This window comes from Monodelphis domestica, chromosome 1 (assembly GCF_027887165.1).
Source record: "Monodelphis domestica isolate mMonDom1 chromosome 1, mMonDom1.pri, whole genome shotgun sequence".
Taxonomy (NCBI): Eukaryota; Metazoa; Chordata; class Mammalia; order Didelphimorphia; family Didelphidae; genus Monodelphis; species Monodelphis domestica.
Genome location: NC_077227.1, coordinates 430377563 through 430395100, shown reverse-complemented (window position 1 = coordinate 430395100; position 17538 = coordinate 430377563). Strand labels below are relative to the sequence as shown.

Sequence of the window (17538 nt, the reverse complement as noted above, 5' to 3'; positions counted from 1 at the left end):
GGCCTCAGACACTTCCTAGCTGTGTGACCCTGGGCAAGTCACTTGACCCCCATTGCCTAGCCCTTACCACTCTTCTGCCTTGGAGTCAATACTGTGTATTGGCTCCAAGACAGAAGGTAAGGGTTTTAAAAAAAAAAAGATAAGCCTTTGTTTTAGGAAGAAGCTTGAGGTCATCAAAAGAACTATGTAATTTTTCAAAAGTATATTCTCTTTCTGTTCAATTTTGGATCCAATTCATTGTTCATCTCCAGTGTCTGTCATACATGTATTAATATATGTATGTTTGTACACATAGCCACATACACACTGATTTACCATCTCTACATTGTCCCTCTAACTGTATGACTTAATTTGGTAAGAGACATTCTTTAAACTCTGTGGACAGTTAGGTCAAACTTTTAAAAGTAATTATGAATCTCATTTAACATTCTCTATGATGTTTGGGAGCTAGGTACAACTAGCAGAATGTCATTGGCAAACAGTAGGATTATGATTTGTAGGAAATCTCTCTTACAGAGACATGCACTTTGTTGTGCATGTCTTCCTGGGTTGTTTTTTGCTTTATTAATAATTAAAGGGTCGAAACTATCTCAGTGGTTATATCTTTCAAAGAACTTTGCATAATTTTGACATATGCATAGGAGGGTATGAACAAGCATTTATTAAAGGACTACTTTGTGCCAGGCACTGTGCTGGATCCTCACAAAAATCCTGGGAAGTAGGTACTATTTTCATCAGTTACAAGAAAATAGAGGCAAAAAGGGTTAGGGGACTTACTCAGGGTCACAAAGAATAACTTCATATTTGAGGTCAAATTTGAACTCAGGTTCTGACTCCAGGCCTAGTGTGCCACCTAGCTACCCCTGGAGAAGAGCTGTTAAGGCAGCACTTTATTGATTCAGACATTAAAAAAAATTACCAGCAAATAGTAAGATCAATAGGGGTCTTTTATTCTCTTTATTTTTCAGTCGATTGTGTAACTGTACATGTGATATGCTACATGATATAATTTGCAAAAGCCTTCCTATTCCTCTTATATTTATATTAAAGTGTCCTCAACATCTGTGTAAATATTTCATAGAGATGGAAGAGTAGGCATGTGGTAGGTTCTCTTAACTGACTTTCTAAATGACTCTTTAATGTTCTCTTGACTGATTTTTTTCAGTTATGATAAAATCTGTGATTTACTCCAAGCAGTTGGTACTTTAAATTCTTTCAGCTACCTTGATAACTGATCCCAGTATCCTCAAAATTGTGTCACATCCAGAAGCATGGACCATTTCTGGATTTTATGTGGTCTGGTTCAGTGGCTTTTCCTACTTTATTACAGTTTTTACCTCTTGTGGTACCCTGTGAATTATGATGCTAAAGCCAAAATGAGGTGCCTCCATCCGCAATACTGATGAAAAGAGTGTGTTATAGAAATTCCAATAGATCTTTCCTAGTTTTCATCTGTTATTCTCCTAATTTCAATCTTAAATGCTCATAGAATGATCTGGCATACATTTGCCTTTTGCCAAGCTTTCTGTAAACTTGTCTTTTCTTCTGCTTTCCTATATTGATGAGATTATACTTATAATATTCTACCATTTCCCTTGGTACAGTATTAGAAGTAGGCTATATTTTAAGTGAATGTTGTTTTTGGCTGATACACCTTGGCTTGGAGATTAAGTATTTTCTGTTTGAGACTTTCTAGTCTCTATAGGTCTCTTCATCATGTCAATTGATTTGCGGTGGCTAAATTTGCTTAGGAATTGTGATAATTTCTATTAACTGTTTTCTTATCCATTTCTAATTCTTTTCATCAACATTCAAATTCAAGTTATTCAATTACATGCTTTATCTTTTCATTTTCATTTTTCTAATTTGATATTAGCTTTGATGTTTTCTCTAAAAAGTCAACTGTTTTCATAATACACTTGCTTCAAAAATGGCTTCTATATTAATAATCAGTTATTTCCTGCTTATTACAATAGAATCAATTTCATTTTTTGGTGGGATGCTATTGGATGCTCACTATGCTTATTTATATTCTTCCTCTTTTTGAAGAAAAAATGAATTATTGCACAGTAAACAATGAGAAATGTGAGAAAATCAGGGGGAAATGGGCAGACTTCTATGAATTGCTAAAGCAAATAAGCAGAACTGGTAGAACAATATGCTCAATGATTACAAAATATAAATTAAAGGAACACTAAAAGAAAGCTGAATTTCGAGTATTTGAAAAACCAAAGATGGTCAAAGAAAATGAAATATCTCTTTCTCTCTTGGTTGGGAAACTATCAGAGTACAATGTTGCAGATACTATATGATGATGTCACTGTTTCAAGTGCTTTTTCTTTTTTCTTTGTTACAAAGGAAGGTTCAGTTCTGGGGTAGAGTAGAGGTGGGATTGGCATATCCCAAAATTACAGAAATGTGAAACAAAAGGTATTGCTAAAATTTACTTGGATTATAAAATTGATAATTTATGGGTATGAGGTCAGTCTGGCTTTCTTCTGCTTGTTGAAGAGCAACTGACTCCTTCATGACCCCATTTGTGTTTTCTTGGCAAAGATATTAGAGTGGTTTGCCATTTTCTTCTCCACCTCATTTTATAGATGAAGAAACTGAGATAAACTGGGTTAAGTGCCTTGCCCAGGGTCACACAGCTAATAAGTATCTGAGTATGGATTTGAACTTAGGAAGATGAGCCTCCCTAACTCCAGGCTCTATACCCTATTCACTGCACCATCTAGTTGCCTATCTCTCCTCTTCAGAACTGAGAGGATTCTGGGAAAAAGTCAGAACCCAATTTGGGGGGAACTGAGATACAGGGCAAATAATCCAATTATATGGGAACTTAGGTACAAAGGTCACAGTGAATCTTCCAGAAAGAATATTACTGAACAACTGATCTATATACCTCCTAAGTACAAGAATTGATCCCAGAATTTATTTCAGGGATAAGCCTCTCTGTCTGATTGTCTGTCTGTCTCTGTGTATGTGTATTGAGCAGTTCAGTTATTAGATTTAGGAGTTTGAGGGTAGGAAGCAAGGTAGGATGTGAATTCACTTTTCAGTCTAGATGACACAATATCAAATGAAATGAAAGAAAGCAAGTGTAATGTCCTACCTTGCTTCCCATCCTTGCAAAATGAGCTGAAGAAGGAAGTGGAAAACCACTTTAGTACCTTTGCTAAGAAAACCCCAAATGGGATCATGAAGAGACACACATAACTGCAACAACTGAATAACAACAACACAACACAAAGATACTAATTGTGTGATTCTGGGCAGGTCACTTAAACCTGTTTGCCTCAGTTTTTTCAACTGCAAAATGGTAGTACCTATCTCACAGGGCTGTTACTTAGCAGAGTGCTTGATACATAGAGGAAGTTATATAAATGCTAATTGTTATTATTAGTTTATAGTATACTAAGACTCGTGGGACAGAAAACCATTGTACTGGCTATTTCTACCAGCTTCCTGACATTTATAAATTTGACCAACATAATCTATATCTTCATCCAAGTCACTGATATAAATGTTGGAGAAAATAAGGCAAATTAAAGAGCTTAGCAGCATTCTATTAGGGACTTCTTTCAAGACTATATGTTAATACTTTAATTACATTTATTCAATGAACTACTTACTGATTTGCTGTAATATATTCTTGTCCCCCTATATTTTTTCTATCTTGTCCACAAGGATATATGTTAGTCTTGAAAGAAGTCTGTAGTAGAATGCCCAATTCATAGTGGAACAGGAAGCATTTCACTAACATCCTCAAGAAGTGACCATTTAGCTTTTGCTTAAAGACTTCCAATGAGAAGAAGTTGACTACTTCCCGAGGAAATCCATTCCTCCTTTTGGATAGCTTTAACTATTAAAATGTTTTTCCTTGCATCAAATCTAAATCCATCTCAATGTAACTTCCATTTGTTGGGGCCTAGTACCTCTAGTACCTCTTCAAAATGTCAGTCTTTCAAATATCTAAAGACAACAATCATGCCACTGATGATCTTCCCTCCTTCCCTATGTTCTTCATTTGATCCTCATCCAATATCTGATGCCCATATGGCATAAGTTCTTCAGTGCTTTCACAATCCTGGTTTCCCTCTTCTGGACACACTCTACTTCATTTAGATCTTTTAAAAAAATCTGAGGACTGGAACTGAATACATCACTCCACATTTGGTATTTTCTAGAGCAGAGTAGAGTAAAACTATTGGTCTCCTTGTTCTGGAAACTATGCCGCTCTTACTACTGCTTAGGATATCAATCAACAATTTTGGCTGCCATTGAACACTGTTCATCCATATTGAGATTGTGATCCACCAATATCCTCAGCTCCTTTTTACAAGAACTCTTTTCTCAAGAAGTGGTGGCTTCCCCCTCCTTGGAGGTTGGTTAAGGTACTTGTCAGGTATGTTATAACTGTTGAGTGGAGAATTCTTTCATTTATGAGTTGGGTTAGATGGTCACTGAGATACTTTTGACTCTCATGTTTTGCAATTCTGTCTTGCATACCTGTTCCATCTTATATTTCTGAAGTTGATTTCTCAAACCCAAATATAGCATTCTGTATATATCCTTATCAAATTTTATTGAGTTCTATTAAGTTTATATTTCTAAACTGTTCTATCAGGTCCCACTAATGTCACTTCTCCGCAGTAAACTTCAGTTGCTCCCTATAACTTCCAGGATAAAACAACAAAACAATGTAACAAAATCTTGTTTGGTGTTCAAAGCCCTTCATAACCTATCCTCTCAAGCCCTGTTTCCCCTCCTCGACCTCACTCCACTTTCTGGTTTTCTCACACTTTACTCTCTAACACATACTCTTTAACTGGCGTCCTTGCTGTTCCCTGAACAAAGCACTCTCAGCTCTGGGTATTTTCTCTTCTGTCCCTCATGACTGGAATGATCTCCTTCCTCATTTCAACCTAGTGATTCCTGTGGCTTCCTTTAAGCCCCCCCCCCCCCCAATCTCATCTTCCACAGGAAGCCTTTCTTCACTCCTCTTAATTCTAATGACTTTGAATTATTTCTTACTTATTTTGTATTTTGTTTATTTATACATATTTAATTGCTTGTTTCCCTCATTAGATGGTTAACTCTTCAAAGGGAATGAGTATCTTTTGCCTCTTTTTGCATCCTCAGTGTTTAACACAGATTGGCACAGAGTAGGTGCTTCAATCTACACTCCATCATCCCAAATGTTAGATATACTCCTAAACTTTAGGTTTATCTGCAATCTTATTTGCAATTTATATGCAAACTTCCCAAGCCTGTTATTTATATCCTTTATCCACATGGCCAAGCAGAGATTCTAGTAGCAATTCTACAGAGATCTTTCTCAAGTTGATATCGGCATATTAATGATCAATCCTTCGGATACAATATTTTAATTAGTTCTAAGTACACCTAACCTTACAAACATCTTAAACCTAAGCATAGCATGATGGACTCAAATCTAAGTATACTATGTCTAAAGTATCCCTGTAATCTACCAGTATATATTTTTCATCTTCACCTGTGATTTCAGTGAGGGGATTCTCATTACTAATGTGGATGAGCAATTATTTTGCACCTTAGAATCTCAGAGAGCTGTTGGGGACACTGAGAGGTTAACTGATTTATCCAGTGTTAGACATGTATGTGTCAGAAGCAGAATTTAAAGCTCAAGTTCTCTTGACCCTAAGAGATCTCTGGGGCATCTGTCCACTGAACCAGCTCCCTCTTCAAGTTAATAATAATCGTAATGATTATGGCTAACTTTTATATAGTGCCTACTATGTGCTAGGCACTGTGCTAAATGTTTTTCAAATATTTAATTTTATCCTAGTTACCCTGCCAGGCTGGCTTTTAGAGGTAGCTGGGTGGTGCAGTGGATGGAACTGATGGACCTGGAGTCAGGACAACATGAATTTAAATCCAGCCTCAGATACTTACTAGCTATGTGACCTTGGGTAAGTCATTTAACCTCTAGGCTTCAGTTTTCTTATCTGTAAAATAATAGCACTTACCTCTCAAATTGGTTGTAAGGATCAAAATGAGATAATATTTGTAAAGTGCATTGCAAATCTTAATGTACTATATCAATGCTATTATTATTATCATGCTTTAGTGACTACTTCTTTCCTTTCTAGGACCTCACAAATTATCTTCTGAATGATATATTCTAGAACTTTGCCTTTTTCCAGTCTTATGGTGCTTTTTTCATTTTCCAAAATATTTCAAATATTGTTGATAGTGGCTTAGAACCATACCTACCAAAATAAACTCTAAAATGGAGTGGTCACTTTCTCACAAAGTTCTCATTGTCACCTCAAAACTTTTTCTTGGTGAGAATCAGGTCCAGAATTTCAAATCTGTTAATTAATTCCTTCTACTTTTGAAGGGTGCAATTAGCATTAAGGCAAATCACAACATGAAACGATCTTTTGGACAGAGAGCAAACTCTAGTTAATTGTCTTGATAAATGAATCTCTCATTACTACTCCAATATGACTATGCCAAGTTTGTAATGCTCCCCAGCTTTCTCTTCCATTCACAGAACTCTTCTCCTCTAGCATCTTCTTGCCTTGTTAGCAGTCTAGGATCACTAGAATACTAACATCAAAGATAAGAGCAAAATTCAGGTCCTAGATGAAACAAAGTGATTTCTTGTTCAGAAATTGTTGCTTGAAATAAATTCTTACCATGAGTCTTTCCACTGGTTTGGGGATTAGTCCTAGTTTAAATTTTCAGAGATCATGCTATTTTATTATTTAAAAACTATAGGAGCATTAGAAGCAGTTATCTCCAGCTTCCTTTTCCTTGTCTTTATCAGTTTCCTTAAGCTCTTCCTCCAGCTTGAGCCCCTCTCTTGTTCCTGTTCCCTGCTCTTTTAATCTTTCTTTTTCTACCTGTGTCCTTCTCTACCTTCTTGAATTCCTAGCCTATGTATTTCTTGCCTATGTTTCCCCATAAACTCTGTACAGAGGAACTAACAAACAGAAGATTTCTTCTTTAATTATAACAATAGCACCTAACATTAAAATTGTCTTTTAAGGTTCAAAGAACACTTTACATATCTTCTTATTTTTTCCTCAAAAAAACGGAGGCAATTTTTTTTCATCTTACAGATAAACAAACTGAAGCTAAAAAAAGAGGTTAATTAATTTCTCCAAGATCACACAACAATTTTCCAAGATCATGCTATTTCATTATTTGCAGACTATAGGATCACTAGAATACTAACATCAATGATAACAGCAATAAGAAGTTTAGTAGAGTTGAAGAAGTGATCCAGATTGCTCACTACCTTTTGTTCAACTCTGGGCCTAGTTCATTATCCATTTTCATTGCTTGAACAAGATACACATGTTGATTTCTAATTTAATGAACAGTACATCCAACTAAAGTCACAGTTTGGTAATACTTTTTTCTTATCCACCTTGGTTTTTGCAGTGTAGATAGTGAACTCTTTTGAATTTTGGACTCCACTGGGGAACTTTTTAAGCATTGTTGAGGTTGATGTAATTCTGCATCCTATCAGCTCTTTATCAGGAAGAGGGTATGTTTCATTATGAGTCGTCTGGAATTTTGGATAGTTACTGAGTTGATCAGAGTTCTAAAACCTTTCAGTTGTTTGTCTTTACAATACTGCTACTGTATAAAATATTCTCTTGGTTTTGCTCACTCCATCCTGCATCAGTTCATACAAATCTTCCTAGGTTGCTTTGAAACCATCCCCTTTATCACTCCTTATAACACAACTGTATGAAGGGATAATATTGTTAATACTCAGGACAAAGTGGGACAGCTGAGTCACAGAGTCAAGAAAGGAATAAATATGGCTACTCCAATATCAAATTTCTGCCCCTCAGAGGCCTGGAGGATTATGTATTCTAATGGTTAAGGCAAGTTAATAGGGACTAAGGGAAAGGTATTCTTAGAGAAGAAAATAAACATACTCTACAATGTGACTTAAAAAAACAACAATAAACAAACCAAAGTCCAATCCCATTGTAGAATCTAGCCTTAATTTACTAGGACACTAAATCCAAAAGGGTACAGTAATGAGAATTGCATTTGGACCAGATGTCTGTCTAAAGTGAGGGAAGAGAGCATGGAGTCATGGAGGACGTATTATACAAAGAAGCAGTATAGATGCCAACAAAATGACTTTTCCCCATACAGCTTTATTTTCCAATATCTTATTTTACGAAGGTGTCATGCCAGCTATGTCTGAATCATTTTGCTACATGGGCTAGCATGGTCAACATACCCTCTCCTTGCTCTACCATTTCGGCAATGGTAGGGGCCAAAACATCATTCCTCCCTGCAGTTTACTCACTGTACAAATCTGGACTAGTTATTTCTCTCTGGGCCTCAATTTCCTCATATGTTAATATGGAAGACTGAACCAATCTCACTTCAAGTTCTACATCCCATGATCTTTTTCATGTTTCTTTGGAACTAAAGACTGTATATGAGTGAGTTGTATGTTGGTTCCCCTATTCTTTCTTTGGCCTCCTAACATTATTAGTCTACTAGAGGCTCATGGGCCACCTTGCCTCTGTCAGTCTAGGATCTTCTGGATTGTTTGTAGTTGCTGATGGTAGAGAAAGGCATGATGTAGTTTGGGGTTGAAGTGCTCCCTGGCACAATAAAGACCTATGGAACAGAGTGGCTAATCATAGGTGGCAGGCAATGGGGCTTACCACTTGAGAGAAGGGACCTCTCCCCCAGTTTCTAGGAAGTGTTAATTATGTTCTAGGAAGTGGAAATTATGTTCCAGGAGGACAGCTAGAACTGATGCCTAAGGGCTTCCTGGAGATGTGGCAGCCCATTTGTCTATGGTTTTGGTTCCTTATAGAGTATACTACAAGTTGGTCAGAGCTGCCACTAACTTGCTCAGCTAGAGAATGACTGTGGACCACAGAGTAGAGGCATCAAACACATGGCCTACAACACTCTTCAGTGCAGCAGGGAAACAGATTAAAATGGTATAAGGAAATATTTAACAAAAGAAATAAAAATACAATAGAATATAGGTAATGTTAATATGTGGTATTCTAAGTTAATATGGGGACTCACAGGGATCCTTATATACAGTTTGGTGGCCCCCATTTCTATGTGAATTTGATACTACTAGAGTATGTAGAATAAATGCATGTAAGATGGAGGAATACATAATTCACATAAAAGGACATGATTTGGATAGATTACAAGCTTGCTGGCTTCCCATCAGAGTCCTTGCCCAGGTCCAGAATAACTTATTTTAAAAGACCAACAGATAGGGGGTAGCTGGGTGGCTAGTGGATTGAGAGTCAGGCCTAGATACAGGAGGTCTTAGGTTCAAATCTGGCCTCAGACACTTCCCAGCTGTGTGACCCTGGGCAAGTCACTTAACCCCTATTGCCTAGCCCTTACCAATCTTCTGCCTTGGAACCAATACACAGTATTGATTCCATGATGGAAGGAAATTATTTAAATGAAAAAAAAAAGAAAAGACCAACAAATGTGTAGCATTTTGGCTACTGAAAAATCCTAGGGACCTTAGACATCCCTACATGGGCTGCCATGGGGTTTAATGGCACAGGGGAAGTATTGTACTCCAGGCCTCATGGGGATGAATGATGAATATATAATAGCATTACAGGCAAAAAACTGAATTGCAAAGAACTAGAACAACTATTGTACCTGCCATGGAATGGAGCAAGTAACTCTAGTCAAGATTTAGTGGTTTCAATGATCTAAAGGAGGGACTATCAGAGTGGCCTGATCTTCTGACTGATCAAACTGGTTTTTGACCCAATCTATCTGCCAGTGAACTGTGGTTTCAGGTAATTTATGTAATGGTAAGATGAATGTGTTAAAAAGTTGATCCAGTAGACCTGGCATTGGTGAAGATGCCAGTTAGTCTAAAGTTGTTCTAGGTTCTTATGCTGGATATAGATAGTAATGGATGTAACAAAGTTAACAACCTGTGTTGCTCAGGTACCTTCCTCAAATGTAATTCTTACAACAGGTAGCTTCTCCCATGTCATGTGTTTTTTTTCCCTGGTCTCCTAATTAATACATTGACTGAAACTATTCTTCCCAAAATTATCTGTGATTTCTCAACTGCCAAATGTGATTGCCTTTTATTGATCCTCATCCTTCCTGACCTTTGTTTTACACTGCTGACTACTCTCTTTTCTCTTGGTTTCTATGACAACATTCTTTTGCTTCTTTTCTCACCTGTTTGACCACCCTTGGCTGCTTAGGTCTCTTTTATCTTTATGAAACCATTTAAGTATACATGGGTTTAATCATCATCTTAGCACAACTGACTTCTAGATCTATATAACCAGCTTTATTCTCTCTCCCAAGTTCTTGTCTTATCTCACCAAATTCTTGTTGCACATTTCAAACTTGAAGTCCCATTGGCATCTCAAACTCAATATGTCTACAAGAGAACTAATTATGTTTTCCCCAACATCCACCTCACTATTAGGAATGAAGAGGATTCTCTGGTGGGTAGGGATATTATACATGACCCCATAAATTCCACGGAAGTTAGTGAATATAGGAATGGCAAGTGCTAGCTAGAGTTGAATGATTGGAGAATGGAGTTGGCCAAGACCTAGAGAATCTTAAAACTACCACATGTTTATACAATTTGTGTGGGGGGGGGAGGGGAAGAAGAGAGGGAGAGAGAAATTTACTTTATGGTTTTTATCTATCCTCTTGTGTCTCCTGGCATTAAATCTCCTGCACCTTCTAATGCCTCCAGATATATTGTGAATCTCTGGTTTTGATCTATCTTCTGTTTCTGGCAGCACCTTCTTCTGGCCCTTTCCAAATAACTGATCTATCTGGCTCACAGTGTCTTTTTAAAAACTATTAGCTTTTGTCTTAGAATCAATCTTAAGTATTGATAATAAGGTAGAAGAACAATTAAGGCTAGGTAATTGGGATTAAGAGACTCTTCTAGGGGCACACAGCTAGGGACTGTCTGAGGCTAGATTTAAACCCAGCACCTCCTGTCTCTAAGGCCTGGCTTTCAATCCACTGAGCCACATAGCCACCCCTGGTTCATAATATCTTAAGATGAATAGGTATGACCAAGTGTCATTTATACTGGAACTTCTCTACTAATCCTTTTATCCCCAATCCTGGGACCCGGAAAGGATTCTACCTGGACCATGGACACTTCCCCACTGTGGTCTGTGGCATACACACCACCTAGGGACTGGGTCATGCGGCATGGAGAATTCTCACCATTGCTTTCTACTCTAAAATGTCCTCTTTCTTATTTTGACTTTTAGGGTAGACATTATCTTAATGCTAGAATTACTAGAAACTTTTAGATAAATGAGATGTTACTGTACTATACTTTTAAAAACATTTGGATAGTTTAAAAGATTAGCATTGATATAGAAAAAGTAAATAAAGCATTTGATTTTTTTATTTATTAAAGTTAATTGAAACAAATGTTTATGAAGCAGAAAAAAATAAGGAATTTAGGGTCAAAGCCTCTGGGTTTGACTTTTGGTTCTGCTTCTCACTAAATGAATAAACTTGGGCAAGACACTTAACCTTTTTGCATTTCAGTTTCTTCATCTGTAAAGTGAGGGAGTTGGACTTGATGACTTTCAGGGTCTCTTCTAGATCTAAGTCTACGAAGCAGGAAGTTTTAAGGAAACAAGTTATTATCTGCTGAATTCAGGAATATCTGGGAGGAGTTTATTTCACCTATAATTAGGAAGCCAATAAAAATAAATCGTCTTTACTAAATCTAAGTATACTATACACTTGACATCATTAATATAGCTATTTTTAACAAAATAAGAATATATTTTAAATTTTGGTTTGTAGTAATTGCATTGTTACCAACAATTCTGAGATATCATCTCACACCCATTAGAATGGCTAAAATGACAAATGTTGGTGGAGATGTGGAAAAGTGTGGACACTAAAACACTGGTGGAACTGTGAACTGACTCAACCATTTGGTAGAGCAATTTGAAGTATGCCCTGAGAACTATAAAATTGTGTATATCTTTAGACCCAGCTATACCATTGTTGAGTCTATTTCCCAAGGAGATCTGAGGAAAAAGGGAAAGAACATATATGTTCCAAAATATCTATAGCAATTCTCTTTGTGGTGGGAAAGAACTGGAAATCATGGGGATGTCCATCAATTGGGGAATGTTAAAAAAAAATCATAGTATATGACTATGATAGAATATTACTCTGCCATAAAAGACAATGATCAGATTAATTAAAAAAAAAGAATTATGTGAGGTAATGAAGAGTGAAATTAATAGAACCAAGAAAATATTATATATATCTATAGATTTAATATTTGAAGAATAACTTATGTATGGTCACCTCCAGAAAATGAACTGAGAAATGGAAGCATGAAAGACATAATCTATATATTTTGCTGGATGACACCTTCTATGGTTTGAGAAAGGGAGGTAGAGGCTGAATTTTAAAAAAAGTTTTTAAAATAATTGCATTGTTCTTTTTAAAATTTAAGACACAATTTTAAAGTAAACTAAAACAGCTCTTCCCACCTAAACCTCCAAAGGTTTTAATGTATTATTTCAACAAAGTTAACATGAGATACTTAAAATAACATTTTTTTGGTGTGCAAGTTCAGTCTTCACCTTTTTTTTTCTTTAATATATTTAAACCTGGAACAGAAAGATGAATTTTCCAGCTTTTTCAGTTTTTAGACAATTTCTCATTTTAATTATGACACAAAAGTTTGTCTTTTTAGCTATGGAAGAATTTACTGTGGTTTAATAGACTCAAATTTCAAAAATTTCTGATGAATCTAGGTGTTTAAGTTTTTATTTATTTATTTATTTGTTTATTTATTTATTTATTTATATTACTTTCTTTTTATAAACCCATACCTTCTTTAAATTTTTTTTTAATTTTATTTGGTCAATTTCAAATATTATTTCTTGTGTAAACCCATATCTTCTGCTTTAGAATCAGTACTGTGTGTTGGTTCCAAAGCTGAAGAGTGGTAAGGGAAAGGCAATTGTGGTTAAGCAACCTGCCCAGGGGTTGGTCTAAGGCCAGAAAGTGTCTAAGGTCAAATTTGAACCCAAGATCCACTATCTCTATAGGCCTGGCTCTCAATCTACTTAGCCATCTAGTTGCTTAAGCCTTTCATCAATTCAGTGGTATAATTTTGTAATTTTGTAATATTTTACTTCCCCCTCAATTGCACATAGAAGCAATTTTTAACATTTGTTTTTTTCAAATTTTGACTTTCAAATTCTTTCCCTCCCTCTTTCCCTCTCTCTCAGATGGTAAATAAAATAAGTTATACATGGGTTTAATTTTTAATAAAATCTTGTTGGCAATTATATTTCATTCTTGATCCTCAAATTTATAAAAACTCAATTCTTGATAATTAAGTAGAGGATCTCCATGTCATAGTCAGATTTTAACAGTTAGATAGATCCTCATAATGAGAATTAAGACTATAAGAAAAGCAGAATCAGGAATTGAAATTGGAAGGGACCTCAGGGGTAATTTAATCTAATCATCTCATTTCGCACATGAAGTAATGGAGGCCCAGAGAGATTACATTACTTACCCAAGACCATGCAGGTATGAGCAGTAAAACTGGAGTTAGTAGATCAGCTCTTTTGATTCCAAATCTGGCATTATTTTCCCTATATTATACAGCCTCATAACAAATCACTATTTAGAAAAATTTTCTAAAAATCTTTGTTACTACATTGTCCTAAATACCATAAAAAGTTATAACAACTATTCCACAATAATAGTTCCATCTTTAACATATCTGACATGAAAACTACTTGTATATAATTTTTATTTATAAAAAGGTTTTAATAAAACAATCTGATTTAAATGAATAACATCTGATTTTTATTTCGGAGAAAAGTTCATTTTTATTTATCCTGACCTGCCCTAACTTTATATTTTTAATTTTCTTCTCCCTTTCCTGTCTATCTTTCCCTCCCTTCCCATCCTCTGCAGGTACCTAAAAGGAAAAAAAGAATCAAAATCAGTTTACCAAAGGAAGCACTCTGATAACTATTTTCCTGATTGATTTCACAATAAAGACAAAAGGCCAAAGTAAAAATAAGTTTATTTAAAAGTTTAAAAATCTTACAAGAAATTAAAAAATAAGAAATCTAACAACTATCTCATTACACTGTAAAAACAATGACTAAGAGACAGGATGTACCAGTTTACATTTGGGGAAATCTCTGCTCCCATTTGTAAATGGGTATTTCCAGTGGGAAGAGGTTTTATGAGGGGCAACATGGTGCAGTGGAAAAGAGCACTGGACTTGAGAGTCACATGATCCTAATTCCAAGTCTAACCCTCAAATATCTACTAGTTATTATGGGCAAGTCCTTTCATTTTTTTCTGAGCCTCAATTTCCTCATCTTTAAAATGAGAAGAACAATTCGTCTATTGACTGAGTGTTGTGAGAAAAGTACTTTGTGAACCTTTAAGTACTATGTAAGTGTATGCTATTATAAGAGCAACCCAGGCTAGCTCTTTTGCTTTTTTGCAAATGAATAATTAGTATTTTCCCCCTTGAAATGGTCCATAACACATACAAAAATCACACACACAATTTATTTCAAGAAGAGTTTAAACAAATTCATGGTATAAGTTACTAATAAGAAATAGGAGGGGTTTGGAGTACATCCTTATCTTTTGAAGATAATACCATGGAGGGCAATACCACGCTAGCTCCCAGAATATTCTTTGATATTTCACTGGCAGAGAAAGTAAAAGATTCTGTGCAGACTGATCCAGCTGAGTATTAGTTATATTGTAAGCCATACCTGGGCATAAAATCCAAGGTATGGTATATGTCAATGGAAATGATGAATTTAGCCAAGTATTATGGCACTTGTATAAGCCTCTATAAAACTTAAAAAGGACAAGTCTAACACATTTAAATATTTTAGAAATGAAACAACACTTACAGTTGTAACACAGCAGCAGTCCAGCTTCCCCATCTTCATACACATCAATAGCTGCAACAAAATTAACCTGTAATGATAATGGGCAAGGGTAGTGGGCAGACTGAATACTGACACTACTGAAAAAGATTGTTTGAATCAGCGAGATGCATAGTGTGGCCATTAATATCTACAATTGGCCCTTTGCATGACTGAAACTCAGGAAGGTATGAGTTCACTACTGTGAGGAAATATCTATAGAGCATTTATGAATGGGTGGTGATCAGAAAACACTGAGGGGAAAGACTGGAGGTAAAGATAGGTCTTTACTTCAATAGATGTGCCTTTATATTGATTTCTTTTTTCCTTCCCACATGGTTCAAAAGAAATATTTTTCTTTCTTCTGCCTGTGTTTTCAATCTTATCTCTTCCAGATTTTAAGGAGCCTTGCTCATGCCACTTTCTTAGCTTTTCTACTAGTTTACATACTATGTTTTTAACTATTTTTTTTCACATAAGTGCACATCTCATCTCCCCAACTACACTTGAGCCTCCTTATGGATGTGGACCATGTCCTATACTTCTCCCATCACCTAGCTTAGTAACAGGCATATGGTACTGTTCAACAGTAATCACTGCCTAGTTGGTTGAAGTGGATATTAAGGCTTCTCATTTTTCTTTCTAGTTTGGGTGAAATCCATTATAAAGCCTAGCTGGAAGTACCTTCATCACATCATTTTCTTTATCATTCAATGGCACCATTATTCTTAAGAGTTACATTTCTAAATCTTAGGCTTATTTTTGACTCTTTTCTCATCCATACCTTTCCTAGTCAAAGTCCTGTCAATCCTATATCTGTTATATCTCTTACATAAATGTATTCCTTACTCTATTGTCATTGCTACCCTTCATTTGGATTACTATAAGGGCCCTTACCAGTTTTCTCACCTCCATTCTTTCCTGCTCTAAACTATTTTTTCACATTACTGCCGGTTTACCATTATTCATACTTAGAACTGGTCTTGTCATTCTTCAGATCAAAAATTTTTACTGGCTGCCTATCACCTCCTGTGTCAAGTGAAAATTCTTTTCCCCAACACGTCTTGCTCAGACTCTATTGGTGTCTCTACACTTTTCCAGGTTTTTCTTATTTTTCTTCCTCCATAAAATTGGATTGCCTCTCAAAATGTTCTCTATGCCTTCAATGTCCTTCCTCAGTCTTTTTCTTCTATTAAATTCCTACCCAACCAGTAAAGCTCGATTCAAATAATACTTCCTCAGAAGCTATCTCTACCCATTTCTGTCTATAATAAAAGGTTAGTAAAATTAATTTTTAAATAATTAAATAAAAATAAATTCATAAAAGATCCCTCCTGGCTCTTCTGGTCCAGGAAGGACTTTTTAAAAAAAATTCTCTAACACTTATCACTTATGCATTACCATGTATTTTGTTTTTGTATCTTATGCTCCTATTAGAATATAAATTCCAAAGGCAAGGACGGTACTTAACTTAAACTTTTAAAAATCTCCCCTAATGTTGAACTCGGTACTCTGTGCCAATAAAACATTTAATAAATATTTGCTGACTGATAAAATTTGTATATCTCCCTTGTGGAGAAATAACTTCATTATTGTTCTTTATAAGTCTTCTATTTTGTTTGAATATGTTTAAAAACATGTTCTGTGGAAATGTGTATGAAGGAGCGCAAAGTTATTTAATCTTCTAAGTCTTGATTGATGCAATAAGCTACGTGTAGCCAAGAAGTCCACTGGTTAGAAAGGAGGTTGAGAAAAGCCAAAGAACTTCTTAGGTAGAAAAGGCAGATTATGGCAAAAAAGTTTGTTTGAAAAAAAGAATTGTGATGTGCTTTTTTATATAGGTCACCAATTTTATGTTGCCATGTGACTCTTTTATTTATTCTACTGTAAAGGTAAACTGGAGCTTTTCTTTAATAAGTTATGAACAAGAGAGTAAAGGTCTTTTTCATGAGAACAATCAAAATTTGGATGAAAGCTACCTGTGAGGGAAACAAAGCTACCCAGTGGCAGTGAAATAACCTGCTGGAGGTTCTGCTTCTAAGAGAGGAGATTCGGAACAAGATAGTTCTATTAAAAGTCAGGGAAGTATCAGGGGTAGATTAAAGAATAATTGATAACAATCAAAGATTAAAGAGAAAGGCACCTAAATGTATCTAGGGTTTTGGATTTAAAAAAAAATCTTGCTTTAAGTTGTGTTATTTGCAAAAATATAGCAGCAATTCTTTTTATTATTTATTACTATTTTGCTATTTATTATTATGTATCACCATTTATACTAGTTACTAATTCTAGAAAATATAGCATTTGTATATTTTATATAAAAAAGACAACCATAGAAAATTATGCTAGTCTGACTTTAATTAACCAAGCATAGAGGAAGTCTCATATGTTCATATCATAAGGCTAAACACTGGCTACCAAACTATTATTACCTGGCCTGCCTTGTGGTACCTTATCCATTTGGCAGGTATAGGCCCTACTGTTAGTCTTGCAATCATTACTAAGTGATGACAAATATTATCACTTTTCCCCCTACTTCACAGAGATAAAATTGTATTCTCAAATGAAA

General features: G+C 35.5%; 1 protein-coding gene across 2 annotated transcripts in view; it reads right to left on the bottom strand.

The window, feature by feature from the left end:
• Positions 1–17538, bottom strand: part of GARNL3 (GTPase activating Rap/RanGAP domain like 3) — a 221895-nt gene that overhangs the window by 44713 nt on the left and 159644 nt on the right. For both annotated transcript variants that reach the window (XM_007474670.3, XM_007474671.3), the window contains exon 23: positions 14955–15021. In XM_007474670.3, coding sequence (XP_007474732.2) covers positions 14955–15021 — 67 coding nt within the window. The remainder of the gene's footprint in view (positions 1–14954; positions 15022–17538) is intronic.